This window comes from Podarcis muralis, chromosome 1, assembly GCF_964188315.1.
Source record: "Podarcis muralis chromosome 1, rPodMur119.hap1.1, whole genome shotgun sequence".
In the NCBI taxonomy this organism is placed as follows: domain Eukaryota; kingdom Metazoa; phylum Chordata; class Lepidosauria; order Squamata; family Lacertidae; genus Podarcis; species Podarcis muralis.
Genome location: NC_135655.1, coordinates 39,812,232 through 39,835,926, shown reverse-complemented (window position 1 = coordinate 39,835,926; position 23,695 = coordinate 39,812,232). Strand labels below are relative to the sequence as shown.

General features: G+C 44.5%; 1 protein-coding gene and 2 long non-coding RNA genes across 18 annotated transcripts in view; 1 reads left to right on the top strand and 2 right to left on the bottom strand.

The window, feature by feature from the left end:
• The window catches only part of LOC114593462 (uncharacterized), a 57,922-nt gene extending 37,278 nt beyond the window's left edge, over nucleotides 1-20,644 (bottom strand). For both annotated transcript variants that reach the window (XR_013392389.1, XR_013392390.1), the window contains exon 1: nucleotides 18,600-20,644. This is a non-coding gene — a long non-coding RNA (uncharacterized LOC114593462). The remainder of the gene's footprint in view (nucleotides 1-18,599) is intronic.
• On the bottom strand, nucleotides 1,207-12,495 carry LOC114593458 (uncharacterized). The gene is made up of 3 exons (XR_013392387.1): nucleotides 8,804-12,495; nucleotides 3,517-7,062; nucleotides 1,207-3,135 (listed from the first exon to the last, which is right to left on the bottom strand). It is a non-coding gene; the product is annotated as an uncharacterized LOC114593458 (long non-coding RNA).
• Nucleotides 20,645-20,960: 316 nt separating the features above from the next.
• MEIS2 (Meis homeobox 2) overlaps nucleotides 20,961-23,695 on the top strand; it is a 230,236-nt gene continuing 227,501 nt past the window's right edge. For 4 of the 15 annotated variants that reach the window (XM_028721690.2, XM_028721736.2, XM_028721728.2 and 1 more), the window contains exons 1-2: nucleotides 22,092-22,244; nucleotides 22,876-23,108. In XM_028721690.2, coding sequence (XP_028577523.1) covers nucleotides 22,236-22,244; nucleotides 22,876-23,108 — 242 coding nt within the window. In that variant the 5' untranslated portion in view covers nucleotides 22,092-22,235. Of the gene's footprint in view, nucleotides 21,734-22,091; nucleotides 22,245-22,317; nucleotides 23,109-23,695 lie in introns of those variants that run through there. The other 11 variants (XM_028721693.2, XM_028721723.2, XM_028721686.2 and 8 more) reach the window with 10 other exon arrangements.

Sequence of the window (23,695 nt, the reverse complement as noted above, 5' to 3'; positions counted from 1 at the left end):
TATGCAGTGCAAAGGTTTGTTGCTATTGTGTATGAACTGCAGGCACCCACAGCCAGCCTTGAATCTCTGTTGCATGTACCTGCAGGCTACTAAAATTTGCAAATACTTTTTTGCCGCACACATGCATGTTCTATGTGCGCAGGTAGCACATTTTACGTAGCTGTGTAAAAAAAAATCATAGCCCTCGGTTCAGAGAAAAAATGGTTGCATTAAGTTTCCTTTGAAGTCAGTGGGATAAACCAGTGAATTATGACTAACTTGTCTCATTAATTTGTAGGATTTAGCAAACCTCTTTTGGATTAAGATAAAATTATGTGATACAGCCTCAAGACATACTGCAAACTTTGTTAGGGCTACCACCATAGGATCTCTGTTAGTGCATCTTGCTAGAAACTGCTAAACTGTTCATATGCCACAGAAAGTATAACTGTGGCTGTCAGAATCGGGCCTAAACGCTTTGTAAATGATTAAACTTTTTAAATGAATTGTTAAGAAAAGAAAAAAAACCACAAACAGGTTTTCTGAATTACATATTAGGTCAGTTTCATTTATTATTATTTTTTAATAAAAATAATTATTTAAATCATTATTTTAATAATTAAAATTATTTATAATTATAATTATTTAAATTATTGTTATTTAAGTAATAATGGTTGATGTGATGGAACACTACCTTTTCATGCATGTGAAGCAATATTAGCATTTTTGCCATTATGGAGTTGTAAGTTTGTTTCCCTTTTTTGGTAATTATGAGAGTAAACAGTCTTGACCTTCAAAGTAGGATATGCATTGCCACCGCCTTGTGCTTTAACGGTTAGAACAAGAAATGAGAATATCCTTCTTTTCCCATTTTTTCCCGCTCCAAAATTTCATTCTGCATCAGAAACCTAGCTTATATAGCCATATTTGTATTGGAAGAAGCTGCTAACTACCAATGAAACCAAAAGGTGCACAGGTCAGTTTTCTTAATTCTCAAAGAAGAAGAAAATGACTTGCAACTTGGTGTGCTTTTAAAAAAATGTAAAGGAACTGGACTCTCATTTTGAAAGGCAATGGTCTGGATCCTAAGTGCCCTTTTATTAATGGCAGGGCCTTTGACTTAGTGGAGGCTCCCACTAAGGGTGGGGCAAGGAACCTCCAGGTCAGCGGTTCTCAACCTGTGGGTCCCCAAATGTTGTTGGACTACAACTCCCATCATCCCTGAGCTCTGACCTTGGATGATGGGAGTTGTAGTCCAACAACATCTGGGGACCCACAGGTTGAGAACCGCTGCTCCAGGTGCTACTACTGTCATCCCTGACCATTGGCCATGTGGACTGGGGCTGATGGGAGCTGGAATCCCGGGAGATCAGGAGGTCTACAGGTTTCCAACCTCTGCACTGACATTAAGAGGCAAAGTAATTTTCACTCAGGGCTGCATGAGCTAGTCGAGAAGGGGGGAATTGCCTCTCTTCCATTAGCAAGCACTAATTATGTGAGCAGAATTATTAGAATTTAACCCAATATGTTTTAGAGCTAAGGAACTCCCCATATAAGCTTGGAAATACCAAAAAAATATATACAGTGGTACCTCGGGTTAAGAACTTAATTCGTTCTGGAGGTCTGTTATTAACCTGAAACTGTTCTTAACCTGAGGTACCACTTTAGCTAATGGAGCCTTCCACTGCCCCTGCGCCACCATCGCACAATTTCTGTTCTCATCCTGAAGCAAAGTTCTTAACCCAAGGTACTATTTCTGGGTTAGCGGAGTCTGTAACCTGAAGCGTCTGTAACCCGAGGTACCACTGTATTTGAAAGGTTCAGAAGTTTAGTTATCATGAGTAAGATTTTGAAGCTCATGGGCCATAACTGATCTCAGATTTAGCATACATAATCCAAGTCTCCACTTGATTGTGACCTTTAAAAATGATTTGCCCACTTATTTGTTTTTATTACTTGCTTTCTGAATTTTATGTTTACAATCTACCATAATATATGAAGCTATTTAGTTGGTTTTAATATGATTTGTGCTAAAATGCAGGTGTAATGACATACAGATCTATAGAGATTTTTTGTAGTTTAATATAATAAAATAGGGGAGAAATGGCAACAAGATACCTCTGAATGGCTTCAGTGACTTCAGTTTTTATCACTTTTGTGGGGGGAAATAGTTTATTCCTCTAAAAGCTGCAATCATGTCTAGATCATGCAATTCCATGTTGTGCTAAAATTAATATACTAAGCAATTAATCTGACATTTCTATAAAATGCTATCAAGTGCCTCAGTGTTGCTGAAAGTCTGGCAACAAAGGAAATATCACAGTGACCTATTTTCACTGTTAGCACAATTGTTTTTTCAGAGTTCCGCTCTCTAGGAGGAAGAAAATTCTTTGGAGTCACACTGGAATGCCATAGCAATGGGGTGTACTATATCTTTTTTTAATATAAAAAAAACTTAATAGACTGGGGAAATACTCTTATTTCTTTCACGTTTCTGCAAGCTTTTATAAAGTTGCCATCAATTCCTAGTTAAAAGAAGCAATAACATTCTTGTTCAAAAGGCCAACTGTGACAAGAGGCGCCAATCTTCTGCTTCCCTTTCGCTCTCACTTCCCAACCCAGTGAAATGGTTTAATCTGGAGAATTACAGCAAGATGTGAGGAAAAAGTGAGTCTGGCAATACTTCATTTGAGGGATTATAATGAAAACAAGAATACAGTGGTTACTTTAGTGTGCCAAATGGTGTGTGCGTGTTTGTGTATGTGTGTACTAACAGTGACCTTGATCTTACAGGTCTCTTTAAACTGCAGAAGTAGACTTGGTGACTTGTATCACTGCTGTGGAAAGGCTACTGACCATTGGGAAATGACAGAGCAGGCTTTGGTCTATTTTCAAGGTAAGCCTTTTCACTTTTCTGATTATAAGAACCTCTGCTACACATCTGATAAAAAAAGGTGCACACAGTCAATACCATTTTCCTTCTGCGCCGCAGCAGCCCAGTGGACTTTTGCCTTATATGTGCAGAATTTGGTTACAGGAGTTGGCGGGACATGTCTATGTTGAGTCTTACACTTTCTCCAGGTAAACGTAATCTGATATTACTCCAGTAGGAAATGCGTTCCCTCAATTTCATTGGCATGCTGTAATTATTGTCAACTATATTCTTTCACAGGGACGCAGGTGGCGCTGTGGGTAAAAGCCTCAGTGCCTAGGGCTTGCCGATCGAAAGGTCGGCGGTTCGAATCCCTGCGGCGGGGTGCGCTCCCGCTGTTCGGTCCCAGCGCCTGCCAACCTAGCAGTTCGAAAGCACCCCCGGGTGCAAGTAGATAAATAGGGACCGCTTACAAGCGGGAAGGTAAACGGCGTTTCCGTGTGCGGCTCTGGCTCACCAGAGCAGCGATGTCACGCTGGCCACGTGACCCGGAAGTGTCTCCGGACAGCGCTGGCCCCCGGCCTCTTGAGTGAGATGGGCGCACAACCCTAGAGTCTGGCAAGACTGGCCCGTATGGGCAGGGGTACCTTTACCTTTACCTTTACTTATATTCTTTCACACCACTTTCCCCCTTCCCAGACTTCACGCTAGAAATAGCTACCCTGTGAATGATAAACCTTGACTTGGAGAAGAAACCCCTTGCACCACCTTGTCAGGTTAGAGCTAGATATATAAATCCATTCATGCATGTGCCCACGATATTAAATAATGTTTCATCAACCATTTGTTGTGAAAATCAATTCCTTCCCTGAAGATGTGAGTGAAATCTCTCGTGCTTATTTTTCTCTTTTTAAAAAGCAGCCTTTTGTTTGGTCATAGTCCAGAATCGACAAACAGGAGTTGTTTTCCGTAAAAAATAAATAAAAAATCTGTTTGGAATTTTAACATGGAGCACAGAAGTATCTTTTGGTGTTATGGAAGCGCAGGAGACATTTCAGCTTCTGACAGGCCCATCTTGGGGATTGGTGAAGAGGACACAAGGTTATCCTTTTCCAAAGTTATTTGACATCCGGGTTTACCCTTCTGCAATGTTTTGACATGGGTTAATTGTCAACCTCACCCATGTAGGTGGATACTATTAAGCACAGTGTTACATGAAGTCACATGATTCTCTTGTTTAAAGAACCAAGTACCACTTCCAATTTACTTTGGTTTTGGTGTCAATGTTTAGGAATATTTTATTTGACTTAGTAGAAAGACTTTATTACTCCTACAACAACAAAAAGGCCAAACAAAAGAACAAGAAAACAATCCTGGACACCAAGCAACTGAGGGGGAAAAGGCATCACATTACAATTTCTCATTTTTAGTAGTAGTAGTAATAATATTAAAATCTAAAAATGTAAGCCTGCTGTTGTACATTAGAGTCCTGTTTTAAGCAGTATTCTCTTCTAATTCTGTGGGCTCATCGGTATTTTAAACTAAGGTATTTGAAATGTCCAGTACGATTCACAAAATAATACACAAGTGTCAGTACTTTATTCCTCCTGAAAAGCAAGCCAATATGAAATAGCTTTGATTTAAATGGGAGACTTGGCTGCCTTTCAAGGTATCTTCCTGTACTCAAGCAGCCTGCACCAAATACTGGCAACCCACTGGACTGTCATACTCTAGAAAATATTGCATAGATCATCTTCAAGAGACATACTTTCATGACAGTCCCTTGATTAGCATGCGGACCACATAACTGAAGTTATCTTAAAGGAACTGCACGTTTTGATTTTTGCATTTTACTGTACGGTTGTGGAACTCAGTGCAGTCCACTATGGGTGCAGCAGTCACAAAAAGAGAGGTCCCTGCAGAGTAAAATAAAGCCCCGTTTTCCTGCCTTGGTAGAGCAAAGAGTTGAATGTAGACATAGGAAATAAATACAGACCCCCATTCCCTGTAATGTCTGTGAATGTGGGCTGAAGATGGGAGGGTGAATCCTCCTATGCAGTGGACTGGATTAAACCTCTGGCGTATTATTGAAAATTGGTTTGCAGTGGTGGGGAAGTATTAGTATTACAATCAAAGACAATACAAGATTTGGGTAGTCAACTTTAAAGTTTTTACTGATATTTTTTTTAAAAAAAAACTGATCAGATGGCAGGTTTCCAACAGCAGACTGAAGTGGAAAGAATACAAAAGATATTGATGCTGCTTTATTTACCACATATACAATATTTTATTTTTCTCTTGTGACACAGAAATTGTAACCACAATTTACAAGTGTATGCCCACTCAAATTGCTATTGATTTTGGTGATGTGTTCCCCTGATATTATCTTGCCTTAACCTCATTCATAAAACTGTTTTGAATTATTTCAGTCTGTCAATTATTTTGACTGCTAAATAGTCAACTCAAATTTGCACTTACCTTTTTTGCACTTGTTCTTATTGGCAGAAAGTCTCTATATTTGCCTCTGTTTGCAGATTAATGCACATGGGAAACTAACCATAACCCTATTGGCTCAATTTGCTCTCTTTTTTCAGCCAATAGATGCATCAGGACTCTGCTTGCTAGATTACATATATTTTTGATCTTAAACACATTTGCATTCACATGTGGATTCCAGCAGAAGTTATTTCACCTAAGTGTTGTTAAGATTTCTATCCTGATGAGAATCCTTTCCAAAATTTACCATGAATAGGTTAACCCGCATAATACAAAATGATGATGCTGATAATCTGTAATTGAAGAGACAGTTAATTTATACCTCCTGCTGTTTCAAAACAGTCCAGTGGGACACAGAATGTCAAAGTCTACTTTAACTGCGAGCTTGGGGAACTGTTGTGGTTTAGATTAGATGTTTTGTGACCCAAACAAATTGATTTCTGTGCTGTCTTACCAAACTAGTATGGTACTTTTTTACTATGTTTTTATCCTGCTTTTCAGGAGCTGCTCAAAGCTGCTCACATCAATAAAAACAAAAGAAGAAGAGAGGGGGTGTGAGGCCCTGCCATTAGCCTTATAGACGGAAAAATACAAGATACACAAGTGAGGGGGAGGGGGGAGAGATAGACAGTGCAGATCTGTTCTTCAAAACAATGTGGTGAGCCTTATGCCCAGTTCAAACCAGGTTGATCTTCCTTGTTGGTGTTTTTGACTATTGTTCCTTCATTTAATGGATGGGGCCAGAGTGTCCTTTCCCTTTGCTTCTATTCTAGAGCATCCTTTCAGGCAAGGAGAGGGCATGTGAGACTCCTGAAGCTACTTCTCCTTTGGCAGATGGATGGAGGCAATGTGGTCCCTCCCTTTGCTGTGATGTTTTTCCTGGGAGACAGAGGAACCAGCTTCCCAGTGGCCCTTGGTCCCCTGGCCAATGGCAGAGAGTGCTCATATCTTTCAATTCTGCCGTGTGTGTGTGTGTGTGTGTGTGTGTGTCCTTTTGCAAGTACAAAATACCCTGAAAGCTACAACCTTTTCTTTATCATGTGATAGCTCTCCACCCTAACTTAGTTTTTGAAAAAGATATACCATGGGGAAGCATGGAAAAAAATTAACTCCACCCCATCTCCAGTCTGACATGCAACCGTTTCTTTACTGTGTCAAGATTCAGCTGCAAGGGTAGATTCAGCTGTGCCTCAGGCTCTGTTCATGGCTCACATCATTAAACCAAATCACTTTTTGGCCTGATTATCCTATTATTTCTGCCATCTCGTATATATCTTTATTATTATTCCTATATGTATAACCTATGATGGCCAAGGGGGGTGGGGACCTACAATATGTTTCAATAAGGAGAAACCATTTGATTTCAGCATCTACCTACCATCACAAAATGCATGTTTTAGGAGGGGTTTATTTCCCAACAACTTCCCAAGAGTCCAAAAATGCAAAAATAAAAATAAAAAATGGGGAAGGGTGGTGGTAAAAAAATATTATTCTATACATTCCCAAGTATTGATTGGGAATTTTGCTTTGGCAAAGTTATCTGAGTTTCCCTGATGTGGGTATATAACGTACTTTGTGCTCAAAGCTTGGATGTATGTGGTAGATTCCATGTCATTATGAACAGTTTTCTTGTTCTAGAAGTGAAAGAGTTCATTGTCTTCCCAAAGTTTGCAACCCATCCAATATCAGGAGAGGATTGATTTGTTTCCATTTACCTGGTGCAACAAGGCAAAGTGTGTGTGTGTGTGTGTGTGTGTGTGTGTGAGAGAGAGAGAGAGAGAGAGAGAGAGAGAGAGAGAGAGAGAGAGAAAGTATCAGAATAATCTGTCTCTTAGCAAACATGCAAAGAACATAAACCATAACACAGAATATACAATAAATAAACAGCTAAAACGTAATAATGAACACTTTCCACATGAAATTCTACATGAATATTTTTCACGGAGCTTGTAGGTCAAGACAGTGGCCAAAACAATTAGGATGCACAATACCTCGGTTACCAGAATTTGCTGTGGGATCCACACACTATTTTAATGATAACTACTCCATTGTGGGTATGATGCAGCTGAAGACAAACATTCTAAAGTTCCATTAATTTTGGTGAGTTAAACATGTGTTTTCAGTGGAAGAGATGGAGTCAGAAATGCTTAATTTGTCTGAGATTTGTGAACCGAAAGGCTACTTTCAGGAAGGCTAATCAATAAATTCCCAGAGGTTCAGGAGCAGCAACTCATGAGAGGGTCTCCTTGGTGATGACCCCAAAAATATGGAACACCTTCTCAACAGAGTTGCATCTGGCACCATATCTTTACAGCTGTTGTTGTTGTTGTTGAAGACACACCTCTTGAACTTGACCTTTGACAAATTAAGAATTGTTTTTGGTGTCCTCCCTGCAATGTATTGCAAAGATTATTGATTTTGTTGTGAGGTTTTTTTTTTAAAAAAAACTGTTTTAATTGTGCTTTTATCTGCCCTGGGAAGAACTTTTTTTTTTTTTAAGGAATAAGTCCCGTTGAACTCTGTGGGGCTTCTTAGTAGACATGTATAGGGTGGCACCTAAAATCCCATTCAGGTGTGGGCTTAAATCTCCCTTTGGAATTAATGGGATTAAAAAATACTGAATATTAAGTATTTCTATAAATATAGATCTATTTATGTGTGGTTCAGCAAACTTTACACTTTAGCCAAGATCATGCTGCTCAACAGCTCAGCTGCTGTGAATCAAAGGGTTAGATTTAAGTGTCCTCAGTCACCCAAGGAACAGTATTATCCAGTATGACACAAGCCTAGATATGTTGTCTTATGATTGCCATATAGCCTAGAGGTGAGAATATAGGACAAACACTTGTGATGTTTTTGTTTCCACACTGCTTATGCCCATGTATACTTCTCTAGGCACTTCGATCAGAGCAATGATAAACAATGACATTAGCATGGTAATTATTGCAAATGCATTGATAGATATCATAAGGAGTTTGCATATGTCATTTTATATCAAATGTGTTACCATTATTTCATACATAATGATGAATGAGCTTATTACCATTTATATAGCACTTAGCCATGCAAAGTGTGTAACAGTTTTCGGCTGCAGACTTCATATGCTAACATCGGTGGGAGTTTTTTTGCAGAGTTCAGTGTAAGATTGTAAAATGTTCATCCAACATTTTGTTTGCCCTATTTGTCTGGCACTATTTAAAAAGAAATAACCATGTTCCAGTAGACCCAAGTGGTAAGGTCTTTCCTGGACTGTATCACTTTATCTTATGGGTGTGTAGAAGGTGGGTTGCATGTATGAATCCTAGCCCACCCCCCAAGAAATAGAATGTTCCCCAAAGATAGAAGTCTTACCAATGTGCTAGTTTTCTCCTGACTAAAACTTGACTAAGGTTGCAATCGTACACACACTGACCTAAGAATAACCCCCATTTAAAATTGTATACATAGAGGACTTACCAGGGATTGAATGCCAGTATAAGCATCTGGCATCTTCAGAATCCAATATGAGTGGCATTGTTCTCTGTGGGCTAGTAGATAGATAAACTGTTAAGATTTGACACCAGAGCCAAGGATTCACTGGGAGTTCTTAGACAAGTCACAGTCTCCCTTTTTGTAAAACAGGAATTTTTACGGTCTCCTTGACAGGATTTTGTAAGGAACCACATTGTAGAAATGTCTGGTATTAATTATCTAAACCTACCTTTGCAGAAGCTCATTGTTCTGCAGGTTTTGTTATGTATCTTCTGTGCAGTCCCACTCAGTATTGGATATAATATTGGAAATAAGTTTCCCATTAAATATGTCCCTGGCATTTAGGTGAAAGAGAAGGAAATGCTGAGTGTGAAGAAAAGTTGATTGTCATATAATCTCTTCTCTCAGGCCACGGGTCTAAGGCACTTAGGAAAGCCCCAATCAACATGCTAGCTCTGCTCAGTAGACATCTGGCCAGGTGTCTCTTAGAATGGCGCTGTCTTGCTTCTTCAGTGGCTCTGATAAATACACGTGATACTCACAAGGCTGCTGTAGTACTGCTGAAATCTCCCTGAAGTCAATGTGATTTAAACAGGCTTACAGCCTGCAGGATTGCACCTGAAGAGATTACACCTTGATTTTGTACACATTACATGGAAGTAATTCTCACTTAAATCAATAGGAAAGCTTTTCCAGGAAGCTCTCAGGACGGCTGGGCTGGGCTGCATTCCGAGCCCACATATGTGGATGCAAGCCCCATTGAAATCAGTGCAGCAGACTTCGGAGAAAATATGTTTGGGGGCAGGCACCCACCCACACCCACAGAGAGAGAGAGAGAGAGAGAGAGAGAGAGAGAGAGAGAGAGAGAGAGAGAGAGAGAGAGAGAGAGAGAGAGAGAGATGTCTGCCTTTCCCATTTCCCGGAGAGCTGGCTATGATGTGGCACTGTAACATTATTTAAACACCTTAGAAAATGGCTTACATTTGACTTAGCTTCTTGATCCCAGATTTCTATAGAGGAATCTGAAACGATTTTTTTTCTAAGCCCATCAAAAGTTGTTGCGCTCTCCCTCCTGCCTCCGCATCCCTGAACTGCTCTTCTCTAATATGTGGCGGGGAATGTCTCAGGTCGAAACTTTGATGGAAGAATCACACTACCGGGCTGGGATGTGGGGGGGGGGGGAGGAGTGGAGGGACCCCTGAATAACTTAACTGCGGAGGACAACGAAGCATATGTTTATAGGTAGTGAAGAAAGAAGAATCCCCGAATCTGTATTAATTATCTTACAGAGGTAACAGGGTTGCAACGATTCTCAGTTCTGACTAACACCAGCAGATAGCAGCAAATGTGAGAGCTCCCAGACATCATTGAGAGCTGCTGCTGGCTTGTTTTGTTTGCAAAAAAAGAGTAAATGTGGTTGGGAGGGATTGGGGGGGGGTCTCGCTTCCTACCCACCCGCTTCGCTTCTTTCTGCTCGCTAGGGTTAGATAGGGTCGTGTTTCTCCCGTTCCTCCTTAACGGGAGTGGAGGAAACTTTTAACAGGACGGGCAAGAACTACCTCTTGAGAGAGTGAGAGAGAGAGAGAGAGAGAGAGAGAGAGAGAGAGAGAGAGAGAGAGAGAGAGAGAGAGAGAGAGAGAGAGAGAGAGAGAGGAGACCCCGCAGCCCGGCTGGCGAAAGGGAAAAGTTCACGGCAGGGTTTCCCCGCCTCCCCCGCGCGCGTGTTTATCTGAGGACACAGTCCTGCCATCCGGAGTCATTAGGAAGGTGGGGCGCCGCGACGAGGCACTAAAGCACCTTTGCCTTGTCGGGGGGGAGGAGGGACTTTGTACTTTAATCGCTGAGTAAATAAAGAAGGGAAAGGGCAGAGAAAGAGAGGGAGAGAGAGAGACTTGCCCAAGTGAGCGGATGGTCTCGTTGCGCCTGTTCCTAGAAAGAAGGAAAGGAAGGCTGGAAGAGTGTGGAATCGCTTGCTTTTGAAATCTCAATAGAGATCTGGCCCCCAACCCAAAATCTCTTCAGTGTAACCTGTGAGGACCAAATTAAAAATGTTTCTTCTCACGGGCTTTGTTTACTGAGAGAGGAAACAGACCGTGTGTGTGTGTTGGTGGGGCTATTTTTTTGCTTTTTTTTATAAAAAAAACCCAAAACAATAACGCCGTGCATCCTACTCCTGGACAATATTGTGCCGAGGTACAAAACACGGGAGTTAAGGCGCTAGTCCTCTAGGCGCCAGCCTCCTGCGCAGATGCACGAGGCACAATTCGCCTCTGTTGTTCCGAGAAGGCAAGCTTTGCTTTCCTGAAACGAGATGCCCGTCCATGGAGTTTGTCAGGGATCATAAAGTGTGCATCGATTATTCAAAGAGCCATCGATTATCCCAGAATGCTTACTGCAGCAATGGGAAAGGTTAAAAAGGAAACTGACCTCCTGCCTACGTGACACAAAGTCATTAGGTAAATGAGGTATTCATACAGGTTAGAATCAAGGTCAGGCGGATTTTATTGGGGGAGATTAAACGCAGCCTTGAGCTTCGGAGTGCGGGGAGGAAGGGGGGGTCAGTAAATCGGATCCTAAATCCCAACAAAAGCAAACAAGTCTGCCCCCACTTCCAGGTTTCATTTGGAAGGGGTTGGAATTTGCTTGCTTTTGTTCTGCCTCCCAAATACACAGAAAAGTAATATCTGCCGGTGTTGAGCAGCCTTCAGCGAGGGACTTCGGTGAACTGATGCGACCCTCCGGATTTGCTCCTTTGGGGCGGGGGCTTCTGGTCAGCCCCTCTTCTCCCCCCATCCCATTATCATGTCGGGTTTTTCTTTTTCTTTTTTTTTTTAAGAATTAAAGATGCGGGCGATGATGTCGAGGAACACCCCGGCGCGCCCCCTGCCTCACTCTCTCCTCCCCTCCCATCGATAGGAATCCGTCAGATTAAGGAGAAAGGAGTGAGGAGAGAGATATGTATTTATGCACATATTTATCCCCTCTAATTAGAGAAATTAATCCTCTTATGGCTAAAAGGTAAAGTCGGAGGCATCCCTTTGATGTTTAATAGCGTCATTTGTGGCCAACATTCCAGCTGATTAAGGCGTAATTGTTGTTAAATGCTTTCCGAGCGCGCGAGGGAAGGAGGCGCCGGGCTCGGAAAGGAACGAAATTCGGGCGCCGAGGGGACGAGGCTCGACGGATAGGCGCTCCGGACCCTCACCTTTCCCCAGCTCCTTAACAGTGGCCTTTGGGCTTATTGCTCCATGCTAAGGCAGTGGGGCTCCTCGGCCATCCTGTCCCTTTTTCGGGGGGAAGTTCGCATCAACCCACACCGTCTGCTGGGTGCGTCCCGTCGCACTTTTTTTTTACAGGGACCGAGGAATCTTCTCCTTGCCTCCAGCAGGGGAGACACGCCGGCCGCTAGCAGCAGCAAGACGCCCCTCGGCGCATAGGGCGTCTTGGTCGCGCGTACGGTGGGTTCCTGGAAGCCACCACGCACTGCGGAAACCCTCTCCTGGAGGGGGGGGGGTCACAAGCCCAAGTCAACAAGGTCCCTTATGGGGCCAGAGCCTCCGCGCCCCCAATCCACTCGCCTTACTTCTCAATTTAGAGGCGGGAGAGAGTTGGAGGTCCCTTTCCAAGACTTATCACAGGCTAGTTGGGATGGAGAGGAACCTTAGAATAATAATAATAATTATTATTATTATTATTATTATTATTATTATTATTATTATTATTATTATTATTATTATTATTATTCTCTCCTCGCTAGTGCAAGCATCCAGCCAGGTGAGTCTGGAGGAAACTGCGGGGCATCCGCAGAGCAACCTGGGCTTAAGGGATGGGGATGGGGGGTGAGTCCAGGTGTTTGTTTGTTTTTACACATTTTCGCCTCGCGAAGCGGCTCTGCAAGAAAATGCGAGAGAGAAGTTAACCAAGAATTTGTGGCTACTGTTCTTTTCAAACTTTGTGAGCGGGATCTTTTACGCGTCCTAGAAATCCAGGGGTTTCCTAAGGATGGCCCCGATTTGCCTCTGGCCCTCCAAAATCCAACAATGTATGTTTACTCGTCTTGCTCCTGTCCTGCTCGTTTCAAAGGAGAGGACTGAGGCGCTCATTTGACCATCGCGAGGGGCATTTAAATCCATAAACACAGAGATCAAAAGGCAGCTGGTTATTCTTTTTATGCCCTTGCGGCTCCTGGGACCGAAGTATCTGTGCGCCTTTCTCGCGTCCAGGCTTCATACAGGTGCGCCTGTTTGGACCGACCCGCCTGGCTTATTCGCCCCAGTCTCTTCTTCCTCCGAAACAAGCCTGTTATTTCAAAATCGGTTCGGATGTTTATCCGGAATCGAAATTCGGCAGAAACCAAATAAGTGACTAGGAGCGTAGCCCGAAGTGCAGACTCAATTAAGCGCAGCCACTTCGAATTAAGGCGCGTTCCGCTTGCTGACTTCGGCGGGATCTGACGGAACGATCCTAAACCTGTTTACTGAGGAGTAAACCCGACTCTCTTCCGCTGAGCTTACTCCTTAGGGGAGGGAGAGTAGGCAAGAAAGCGAGAAGTGGCAGGGATCATACCAGTTGAAATGGGGACTGAATCGGGATGGGCTTTATTTAATCAGGTCGGAAAGGCAAGGGCGACACGGCGGATCCCTTTTGCAAGTTAGGCGAGGCGACCCAGGAAGGGAAAGAGGCGGAGGGGGGCTTGATGTAATTGTGCGGGATCTCTACTTCTGCTTCAGCAAAGGAGCCCTGAATCCTTTGATTAAACTGACAGTCGCCCCCCCCCCCCGCCCGCTTTCTTTCTAGAGATGGGGAAAGGCGTGTGGGAGTTGGTTTGGGGTGGGGGTGGGAAGAGGAAAACTGGAGGGGGGTTTTATGCAAATGAGCAGCTCCGAAATGTATTACAAATCCACTGTAATAAACCTGACAGTTTTGACAGTATTGACAACATAAATATATGTTGGAACGCTGCACTTTCAGACACTTAAACCGATGAAGCAATAAAAAGATTCGACTACAATATTTCAAATAATCGACATTGATGTTTTGATACATCATTTTTATACCTCCGATCGATACCCCCCATCCCCACCCCCAACCGCTCTGTGACCGGTCAATTTTAAGTAAAAACCCACCGCAATTATTTACGCTATTGCCAATGACCACCTAATAACTGTTTTCAATTAATTACAGCGGGGCTCAGCACAGGGAGAGCTCACTGGCTATATGCAGTGTGTGCCACAAGGCCCCTCTTCTCCTACAGAGAGAAAATCACCAATATTGCATTCTCTTTGTAAGGGGCAGCGACGGTGTGAATTTTTTTAAAAAAGAAAGGTGCATTAAGACGGCCCGATTTCTGGGGAGAAAATCGAGAGTTTAAGACGCTGCCCAATACAGAAAGCCTCGCTCCAGAAATCGCGCCGTGTCCTTTTGACAGCTTCCGTGGTGCCCAGGAAAACGCACCCAATATATCCCCGTGTTGACTTTTCTTTCTCAAAGTTGAAACGGGTGGCTCCTTCCTGGCAGCCCCAGAAATGGAGCTTCCTTGAAGTGCCAGAGAGAGTTTGCAGGGTCTGGGTGCGTTCAGATTGGAAGGGACTGTCCGCAATTTAAGCACAGCGGAATCCACAACTCGGCCAGAAGCCGGTTTGAGCCACTTAAGGGCTTTGGGACAAAAGGATCTGAACGCCTGAGCATCTCGGTTTTTAGCTCGGGTGGCGGGCAAGAGAAAAGATTGACCGTTGGGGTCTGTGCTGTCTAGAATCCGCTTAAAAACAGGCCAGGTTTTCCATTCCATTTTGTTTGTTTGTTACATTTGGTAGAATTAAATTGGGAAAGTGGGGATATCAAACGCCATCCCTAACCTAGTGAAGTACCAGGCGCATTCTCCTGCGTTCCCTGCTTGTGTATTTTCTGCCCGGCAGGCAAGGAGGCGGCTTGATTCTGCAACAGAAGGGTTCCCCATCTCTGTCCTTTCCGTGCTCGCTACCTACAAAACAAAGGGCCGGCTTCCTATTTGCATTCCGGCTTAGGATGCTAGTGCGTAAAGACGGGGCTATGGAGAAGGTGGGATGTGTTGGGGCGCGCGCTGCAAAAGACCTGGCAAGAATCGGCCCCATTGAAACAGGCCGATTTCGAGAGAGCCAGCCAACGTGCTCAGGGATCGGTGCTTGACCGCAGGGGCTTCCTATCTCGGGGGAAAAATCGACGGCGAGTTTGGGTTTATTAAGAGGGAAAGGCAGAGCGCGCGCGCAAAGAACCTGAAAGGAACGGGCGAAAGTGCCTTCTTGATCTCCGAACTTTCTGCGGTTAGGGAACTCCTGCTTCGGGACCAGAGATAGCATCCCTTCCCGAAGAAGGGCTTTCAGTTCTGCGGCCAGATCTCTTTTAACTATACAGTACAAAGAAGCGCGGGAGAAAGCGATCTTCAGGGGCTGGTTGGACGCGGCAGATTCTGGGAGTGTTGGAGTCCCGCCAGATAGCGCTAGAGGGCTGTTTATTGCCTCGCTTCTTCAGTTCAGCGGGATCTTTACAGAATAAACAGGAGAGATAAAGAAATAAAGGGGGGGGGGAGACCCACTCCACAAGTGCCATTTTAATTCCTAGAGGTGTTTGGGGAGCATAATAGAGGCTTGCAAGTGAATAAAGAAACTGGAGTTCATGTTGATTTTGAGCAGAAAAAGGGAGGGAGGGAAGGAGGGTGCGGAAAGTTTAACAGGTAACTTACATGAATAATCTTCCTAATTCAACTTTCAAAATTGCAAGCATATAGCGATAGAGGTCAAGAAAAGTTCACCCTGCTGGGCTAGCATTTACTTGGGGTGGGGGGTAGAGAGGATGTTTGAAAAGTTTGAAAACAGGTTGCTGAGAGAGGAAAGAAAACTAAAGAAGGGATAGCACGAAACGGCCTTTGGAAATAGGGGAGTGACTAAAGAACTGGGTGAACAGGAATCAAGACCAGAATCAAGGAACACCTCCATCCGTCCCGCGGAATATTTGGCCCTGTGTTTATATGGTGGCGCATTCGCCCTGACTGAGTAGTTCTGATTGTGCGTGTGCGTGTAATAAGTAGGAAGAAAGATCGCTACTGCTCAAAATACTTTACAGAAATCTGAGCGAAATGACCATAGCCCAGTTTAGCTAAAAACGCACGAATTCCCACCAAAGACAAAGCATTTAAACGCATTGAAACCGGCGGAGGTTTCTCAACGGTTTTCTGCAGCCACCCACTTTGGATTAACTGGTGGATTGGAGTAAAACAGCAGGGTTTGGGGTGGGTTTTTTTAAGGATTTGGAGAGTTAAAAATAAATTGCGCCTGTTAAAAAAAAAAAGTCGTGCCAGCTTTCTGAATAGTAATGGTTGTGGTGAGGATACTTCCAGTATAAAGAGAAAATAGAAGCGAGGAAGTGGCTGAACTGTTTTGAAGAGTTCTCCACCTCCCTGCTTTCATCAGTAAATCTGATCCATTCTTTGTCATTGGTTCTCGAAGCAGAATTCAGATCAAAACATTTAAGAATCATCCAGAATTTTCCTATATTAAAAATGGAGCTATTCCCCCCTATTCAATGTGCATAACCAAAACCAAAAATACTTCATTTCAGCAAACAAACACTGAATAAAGTTGCAAACAAGATTATGGCTGAAGTTATTTGTCCCTCCAGCGAGGCGCCGGTCCTTCTAACAGATGTAGAAAAGCTAAGAGGATTTGAACCACGCGAATTTAATAAAACCAGATTAGCTACATGCACTTTCCACACTATTAGAGACCCCCAAGTTAATGGCACCAGAGAGTATCTATTAGAATATATAAATAGCAGGGGGGAGGAGGATTTTTGGACGGTGGTCAATAGCAACGTTCTGCATCGGTATCTCACCCAGCCGCCATAAAAAAACCCTTATCCTCTGTATAGCTCAGAGTGTAAATCTGAAATAATAATTTTGTACACATGCACATTCTCTCCCACACACACACACGTAGACTGAGATATTACCTGTTGTGCAATTCCGCTCTGTCAAAAAGAGAGGAGTAAATTTTTAAAAAAAAAATCTAAAAAGACACTCAAATTGTAAAGATGCCACCCTTCCAAAAGCCTGGTTGCTGAAAACAGATTCTTGAAGTTTTAGAGGATTTTCTTTCCCGTTCCGAGAGACAAAGGAAGCGGTTTGGAAGTTTGGAGTGAATAGGGTTTCAGCATCCATATTTGTTCTGGCGCACTTGTAAAATGCGATTTGGAGAGGATCTTTAGCCTACTGATTGTCTCTGTATTGTTTTTCTTGAAACGGATCTTTTGCCCTTAATGAATCCCCACACAGCTGGACAGCTCCTTCGCGGACACTGAGAACCCTAACCCCCAACTGACCCCAATTTGACACCACAAGATGAAATTTTACCGCCTGTTAAAACCATTTCCAGCCTGGGCCAAAAGGGGGGGGGGGGAGGGAAGGAAGGGGGAAGCGGATTCTTGACGGAGATGCATTTCCACGCCGGACACCTAATTTCTTTTTTGGATTTTGGGCCGGTTCTAGAAAGGAGGAAAGCCCCACTTGCAGCTTGCAAGACGACAAGGCTCTGAAGGGACAAGCTAGCTTGGAAATATCACTGAAGTCCACTGTGGCTGCCGTCCTAAGCACACTTATATGAGAGTCAATCCCACTGACATAAGAGGGCCATCCTTCTGAGTAAATATGTTGAGGACTGTACAATGTATTATTATTATTATTATTATTATTATTATTATTATTATTATTATTATTAGCCCAAATGTAACCCATCTCACATATCTCACATGCGTCCAAATTCCGATAACCAACTTCAGACTCTAAATCAAGGACAGTGCTACTCTCAATTAGCTACCCGGGAAATGTGCGTTTTACCGATTTGGAGATGGGGTTAGCTTTTCACCGACCCAAGGAGGGTATGAAACTGGCCACATTGTTGTTATTACTTTGTATTCTCTCAGGTAACTTCAACAGAAGAAAAAGACAGTCCGGGGGGGGGGCGGGGAACAGAAATTAAAATGTAGCATTCGAGACGGCAAATGTCCTCGTTTATTTTCCAGATTTTGTTATTGGGATATTTAGGTGTTCGGTTGTTTTATTCAGATGCTCAATCTCTTTCGAAAGATATTCAACTCAAAAGTGCCATGCAAATCAGCGTTACAGAAGCCTAGCCGTCAAGTGGTTGGAACAGAAATCAAACGCACCAACTTTCCTTCCAATGAGCCCAAGTATATGAAAGTCTTTCATGCAACTGGATTATTATTTTTTACAAACTATCCTAACATACACCCCCCCCCCCTAAAGATTTCTAAACTAAGGCTTTCTCTATCCCCTGCAAGGTCAATTCTTGCTGCCCTCCCTAGAATACAAGTTTAAAATGTGTCCTGGAAGGCGGGATTGTGTTGGCTGTGTTACAACAAAGCGATTCCCAAGGAATTTAGGAAAGTGACATTTTCGGAAGAAGGAGGGAAAAAGCCTCCGTAAGCACCATTCATCGAGGAGTAGATCTCTTTTAAAGCAATCCGTTGGAAGAGTCCAGCTGCAAAAGTAGGAAAGGATTTGCATAACCTACTGCTCTGTAGGTCTCCGGGCACCCAAAGGATTAACCAAGTATTCATTACCATGAATATCTTGAACTGCGTTACCGATTTATAAGACAGAGTAGAAAATACTGCACCACGACAAAAACCTTCCCTCCGCCACCCCCCGCCCGAAAGACGCCTTTCGCCAAAGGAACCGACTTAAGCGCCGCTTGAAAGAGATCTGCATACGGAGGGCGGTTTTACTCACCTTTCAGTAAAGTCCCGGGCAAGTCAGCCACAGAGGAGAGCGCTTGCTCTTCAGGACGGCTTTAATCTTGGAAGAGGTCCTCTAGAGGGGAGAAAGGAAGAGGGGAGGGAAGAAACGGGGGGGGGAGAGAGAGAAGGGGGAGAAAAAGCAGCGTCCTGGATCTGGCTCCGCAGCTTCAGAGGGTGTTGGAAGAGAGCGCGCAAGTCTGGCTTAAAGTCTCGCCGATCCTTTCCTCGCCTCGCTCGCCTCTGGAGCGGCGCGTTCAGCCTCTCCCGCTTTGCCAGGCTGAGCGCTCTCGGAAAGCGAAGCCATGCCCAGTGGCGTTTGTCAGCCTCTCTCTCCACGCTATCTTTCTTTATATGTGAGGGCTGATTTCCCGCAGACATCATTGTTATGATGGCTCATTTAATCAAACTGTTTAATTGCTCCGGTAATCACTATCATCATCACAGGTACTCAATCATTCATCATTTTGGAGGGCTTTATTGACCTCTGGAGCACATTCCCATCGCCCATTAAAATCTGGCCAAATTTCTAGAGCCAACCCCACCCCCACTTGGGTAATTTTTTCCCTCCCTTTCCTCCCCAACTTTCCTTCACTGTGACCCTGTTACGAAGAACCGAATCTCCCTCCGACTCTCCCTCTTCCCAGTTTAAGCAGTGGTGTCATTGTTTTGGGGGGAGTTGTTCTTCCCCCCCCCTTCAATGCTATGTATGTGCGAGGCCACATTCACAAGTAGATACATTGATAAACCCCACTATTAACAGTATTGTCTGGTTTAGATTTTATGTTCAGGGAGCATGAAAGAGAGAGGGGGGGGAGGGGGGAGTACAAAACTGCAGCAATCAATAGTTTGACCATTGCTCCTCCCCTAAACTTCAAGCATTCCCCATGATTGATGATCTCGGGTAGCTTTGGTAATTGACTGCTCTGAGGTAAGGCATGTTTTAGTTCCAGCAAAGTGATTGGAGGAAGCTGCACAAACACATACACACTAACGTGATAGGTAGCGTGTGTATGTGTGTAAGAGAGAGAGAGTGAGAGAGAGAAGGAGCGAGGGAGAAAGACGAAGAAAGTGTGTTGTGTGTATTTTCAAAAGTTCATTTGATCCTTGGGAACGGAAAAAGGGGGCACCATTTCACTCGATTTGCTGAATAACTTTGCTGTAATTAACATAGCCGTAAAAAAAGACATTACCAGGGCAAATACTTTAAGCACAGGTTCCACAAAACACAGGTAAAATTGTACATGTTCACAATAACAGGACGAATTGGCCCATTTAAAACAGCAGCAGCAGCAGCAACAACAACAACAACAACACCCCAGTGCATTCAAATTTACACCACTATTTTAAGATAGTGATTTTGCCTTCCAGTCTCCTGGCAGCCTCAGAGCAAAACCTAAAAAGATTTCCCTCTCTCATCCACCCCCCCCCCTTCCAAAAACATCACACAGCGTGGCTGATGGAAGCGATCACTTAATGAAGAACGATGCCAAATGGGGTTGGTCTATCTTCTGCTCCTGGAAAAGTAATTTCGACAACAACAGCTAAAAGGTAGTGGTTTCACACAGAAAAGGAAACACGCACACAGAGATCTCTTTGAATACAAGATTCTGGCATGGACGGAGGACTTTGTTTAAAGCAGGCTAGTTTCCGCTGGCAGATCAACTTTGCATGCTCTCTCTCTCTAACTCTCTCTCTCTCCCCCCTTTAAACCTTTGCAACTGTCTGAGTTCCTTCGGCTTGCATAGTGGCCATTGAATCGCTGCTAGAAGTAACCTCAGAAGAGAGAGAGACTGAAGGGGGGGACACACAATGCGAAGCGCTGGCTAAAGAGTGCAGTTAGGCAGATAAGGGTATTGAGTGGTAAAATAATCTAATAATAAAAAACATGCCAGTGCTAGGCTTGTATGGCACGTCCCCACCCCCCCACCCCATTTCTGGCTTTTTGCAGTTCCCCCACCACGCGCACGCACGAAGCCAGGCAGCCTTTCTTTCTCTCCCTCTCTTCCTTCTCCTGTGCCTCCTTCTTTATCCCACACTCTCCCTTTCCTATCTGAAAAGGCACGTTGATTTGCTATGGGTATGATTTGCAGGGTGGCTTTCTCCCCCCCCCCCTCCCCGGGTGGCGTGGAAGCAGCCCTGATTGCATACTCTGCATATCACAGGCTTTAAGCGCTCGCTCGCTCGCTCGCTGGTTCTGTGCTCGCTCTCTTCTCCTCTCCTCTCCTCTCCCTCTCCCCTCTCCCTTGTATGTGTCTCTGTTGTAGGACTGGCTATGGCCACCACTACTTCCGGGTTCCGTCATTTCATTCTCCCGCCGATCAGCGCTGCAAAACTGAGCCTCTTCTATAAGCCAGCCAGCAGCCAACCTGCCAACACTTACTGACACTCACTCATCTCAGAGGGAGAGGTGAAGAGGGAGACAAAATACCTACCGGGGGAAAAAAAAAAGAACGGAGGAAGTCCACGTTTTGCAAACTATTCCATTTTTCTTCGCATCCTACCCCACCCTCCCCCTCCCGGTAGTTAAAAAAAAAGGGGGAGAGAGGGAGAAAAGAACCTATAGCTCTCCTACAAGACAAACCCCAAACGCGGAGTTACTGAGAGAAGAACCCGAGGTTAAAAAGATTCCTCTTTTCTTCTTCATCATCATCAGCCATCATTCATTCACTACCTTGACATTCCATGGCTTTGATTGACAGCTGGAGTGGCAAAAAGCCATGAGACACGACAGTTTGGTTACATGTGGGTTGCTGACGGGCCGATCGTAACCTTCAGTTGGGGGGTTGACTATTTTTAATTTTTTTTAATTATTATTATTTTTTACGCAAAGGAAGAAAAAAAAGGAAAGAGACAGAGAAAGGGGAAACGGAGAAGCAGCGCGCGGGAAAAAAGAAGACCACAAACTCGACGGGGTTCTTTGCCTACTTTTTATTGTTATTGCTGTTGTCTTTTATGATTATTTAAGCGTGCTGGAGAAGTCTATAAGTGGGTCGAAAGGACAAGGGGGAAAAGGGATTCTTCTTCTTCTTCACCACTCAATCACTTTTTGTTGTTGTTGCTGGACTGGGATATTAAATATAGGACACCTCCAGGAGTTTATCGGAGCGCAGACTGATGGCGCAAAGGGTAGGTTTAAATCTCCAACACTTACCTTACGTGTATAAATCCTCTCTTAAGAGGGCCTGTCGGATTTGCTCGCCTCCGTCGCTGCTGCTCATGGCGGCCACTATTTAAAAAACAACAAAACAAATAGCAGCAAAAATTATTCACCGGTTTTGTGTGTGTGCGCGTGTGCGCGAGTGTGTGTGTGTCTATCTCTCTCTCTCCCTCTCTCCCTCTGTGTGAATGTGCGTGCGTGCGTGTGTGTGTGTCTGTCTGCAATTGTTCCACGCTTCTTTCCTCTCTAGCTTTTCCCCCAGCAGCGCGATTTCCCTGCTCCTCTCTAGCTGCTCAGTGGCGCGGGGTTCACAGGGGGGAAGGCTTGCCTGCTGCTGCTGCTGCTGCCGCCGCCGCCGCTGCTGTTGCTGTGGCTGTTGCTGCCGCCGCCGCCGCCTAGGAAATTCAGCTACATTTGCTGCTTGGTTTGTCTCTGGTTTTGACAAGGACAAGGGGGAATTGCTGCTAAATAATGTTTCTGGTAACTTTCAGATTATTTGCTCTCCCACCCCCCCACCCCACTCCTCCCTCGCGCTCTTCCTTTCCCTTCCCAGCCCTGCTTCCCACCGCCGCTCCGAAGTATTAATCTGTTTACTTGTGGGTTGTTTTGTTTATTCGTGCTCCGCTCTCTTCTGACTCGGCGAACATTTTTCGCTTCTCCCTCTCCACGCTTCCAGTTTCCTCCTTTATTTTGCCTTCGGTAGATTTCTCCTCGCCATCAGCAAAAACACACACTCTGTCTCTCCTTCTCGCACACACACATACTCCCGGTCCCTTCATTCCCTTCCCCCAGCTCTATAAACTGCACTTTTTATTTTGATTTCAGTCTGTACAGCTTTCTCTCTCTCCACCCTCCCCTCTCTCTGTTGTGGCTGGTCCTGGTTTGTAGTTTTGCTCTGTTTTGTCTGAGTCTGGGTGCTTTACTCTCTTCTGACTTTTATTGTTGTTGTGTTTTTTTTATTTTATTTCTCTCTCCCTCTTTTTTTCCCTTTCCTCAAACCCTCTTTTCTCCCCCTGGTTTTCTTTCTTTCTTTCTTTCTTTCTTTCTTTCTTTCTTTCTTTCTTTCTTTCTTTCTTTCTTTCTTTCTTCTGGCCCATTTTCTTTTTGACAGTACGATGAGCTGCCTCATTACGGCGGGATGGACGGAGTAGGGGTACCTGCTTCCATGTACGGAGACCCTCACGCCCCCAGGCCGATCCCCCCAGTCCACCACTTGAACCACGGGCCGCCACTCCATGCCAGCCAGCATTATGGAGCCCACGCCCCGCACCCCAATGTCATGCCGGCCAGCATGGGATCGGCTGTCAACGACGCCCTGAAGCGGGACAAGGATGCGATCTACGGGTAGGTACGAGGCAGGGCGAGCCCGGCGCCATGGCCCGGGTCCTTTGCAGCTTCTGTGCGGAGGGGGTGCGCGCGCGGAGGGCTCGGGGATCTTCTTTCAGAGCAGAGACGATCGTAGCAAAGAGTTCCGAGCGGGTAGCCCTGCTGCTTCCAGGCGAGAGGGAAATGGCAGGGGAAGGTTTCGAGCAGCGTTTGCAAACAGGCTGCCCTTCCCTGTGTTGCTGCGCTTCTTTTAAGTGATCAGAGCAATTTAGGTCGGTTTAGTCAGGAATGCCGTGAACCCCTATATGGGGGAGTGCACTACAGTGCAGAAATCCACCGATATTTCGGATGGACCCATAAGGTAAACTGAAACTGTATTCCCTTTTTCAGTTAAAGCAGCCTTGATCAGGCTTCCCTAACCGGAGAGTAAGCTTATGTTATAGTTCCGCAGGCACATTTTACACAGAAGTAAGTTCCACGGGGATTGTTTTGTTTATTATTTAGGGGCTGAGCTGTAAATATAGAGCCGACTCAAAAATAAGACGGTGGGGGTAGTCCTTTGAAAACACCCCCAACGCGGACAAAAATAAATTGAGAAAAGAGGT